Source organism: Chinchilla lanigera, unplaced genomic scaffold (genome assembly GCF_000276665.1).
Source record: "Chinchilla lanigera isolate Chin_1 unplaced genomic scaffold, ChiLan1.0 scaffold00046, whole genome shotgun sequence".
Taxonomy (NCBI): Eukaryota; Metazoa; Chordata; class Mammalia; order Rodentia; family Chinchillidae; genus Chinchilla; species Chinchilla lanigera.
In genome coordinates this window covers 15,346,973-15,348,923 of record NW_004955447.1, presented here as the reverse complement: position 1 = coordinate 15,348,923, position 1,951 = coordinate 15,346,973, and the positions used below count along the sequence as shown (strand labels likewise).

The window sequence follows — 1,951 nt, the reverse complement described above, 5'->3', positions numbered from 1 at the left end:
GTTTATTTATTTTTTCTTTCTTTTTTTCCAAATGAGTTTAAAGTGAACTGAATTTAAATTACTGATTTCTGGTTAATCTTTTAGTAAATTTTCATATTAAGTTACTAATTTCTGATAAGGAATAAGGACCCTAGGAATAGAAGAGGATATTTTTAGTTGGATTTAAATTTTTGATAATCACCTTTTAAAGCAATTCCCAAAAGACTTTTGCATAAAACTATTTTTTCCTTGCACTAACTGCCATCTAAAACAATGTATTTTACTTATTTACTTGCTTTTGTTTGTTTGCCTTACAATGTAAACTTAATGAGGACAGGGTTTTTAAAAAAATTTTGTCTGATATTATTCACTGCTGTATTTCTAGTACTTATAATTGTGCTTGGCACATAGTAGATACTTAGTAAATAATTGTTGAATGAATTAATTTAATGTACATGTAGTTATTAACATAAAATAAGTTAAATAGATATAATCCTTTAATGTAAAACATTTGAACTTTTATCTAGTTATATAAAACTTCAAAGACAGATTTTTTTAAAGCAAATAGTAGTGATTACTAATAAGTAGTTTGCGACTTACCATGACATTTGAATTGCCCAACTTCCGTGTCTTCGAATAATGAAATAAGAACTGTTACAAAAAAGGAAATGAGTTACACCATAAATGATTAGTGGTTTCCTTTATTATTTTAATGTATATATTCATGAAAATTATCTTACCCTTTTAGTATTATCTTTTTCATCTTGTTCCTATTAAAAAGATACATATATCATATATTATATATTATAAAATTATTGTGTAGTTTAAATTTTATTATATAGTATAAAATTATGTAATCCTGTAAAAACACATGATATATGTTACATAGAAAATTAAAGATTAAAATTGGTTAAGAGTTTGTTGCTCTAAAAATTAACAGGAAATTAAAAGTAAATAAATACTAAATATGGATATGATCCTTATTATATTACTCATAAGAGTAAAAATTTGGAAACATCTTAAATGTTTAACAGTGGTAGAATGGGACATTATAGTATGAACACTTGATAGAATATCTGGAAAAAAAGACTAGAATCATTTGATGTGAATGAATCACATCAAAATATTTGTAATTGTTATCTCTAAACAATGAAATTATGAGTGATTTTTTTGCTTTCTTCCATAAACTTTTCTATATTCTCTTTTTCCAAAACCTAGTTTTTGTAAGAGTAGATTATTTCTTTTTTCCTGTTGTTATTCTTTCTTGTTCTTACTTTATTTTATTTTCCGAGACAGGGTCTCACTATGTAGCTCAGGTTCATCTTCAACTCACTATGTAGCCCAGATGGGCCTCACTGTGATGATCCTCCTGCCTCAACTTTCCAAGCCTGGGGTTATAGCCATGCACCACCACACCCGCCTTCATGTGCTTGTCATACATAAGAAAATGACACTGTCATTTTTTAATCTCAACTAGAAAGAAGGCAATGAAGTCTTTTGGAAAATGTTACCATTATAAAAAATAAATAAATACACAGTTCTAGCTAACACTTCAGAAAGCATTTGTGGTTTCAATTTAAATTTAAATTAACCATGTTTCCTTCTTTGAATTATCGCATATGGAAGGTATGGTGGTTAGAGTGAACCAGTGCCCACAGGTTACATTAGAATTGCTAATGAAAAATATAATTCAAACCCAAGTTTCTTTAGCATGGTAATTTGAAAATAAGCTTATCCATAAAGGTCTAAAATACAAATAGACAATAAGATATGGTGCTTCCACCATTATTCAAGATGCTACTTAACTTTACCTAGAACAAGGTTTTCCAGAAGAATCAAATGAATACGCAGCCAAATATAAAAGTAACAATATAATTTTCAAATTGACATCAACAGTACAGCATGCTGTCTTATTTTTGCCTTTTTATCCTGATGCTGAGGATTGAACCCATAGCCTCACACATGCTAAGCA

General features: G+C 28.1%; 1 protein-coding gene across 1 annotated transcript in view; it reads right to left on the bottom strand.

Moving 5' to 3' along the window:
* Nucleotides 1–1,951, bottom strand: part of Nmu (neuromedin U) — a 37,025-nt gene that overhangs the window by 12,803 nt on the left and 22,271 nt on the right. Inside the window, exons 5-6 of the mRNA XM_005392882.1 lie at nucleotides 720–749; nucleotides 580–630 (exon numbers count right to left, since the gene is read on the bottom strand). Coding sequence (XP_005392939.1) covers nucleotides 580–630; nucleotides 720–749 — 81 coding nt within the window. The remainder of the gene's footprint in view (nucleotides 1–579; nucleotides 631–719; nucleotides 750–1,951) is intronic.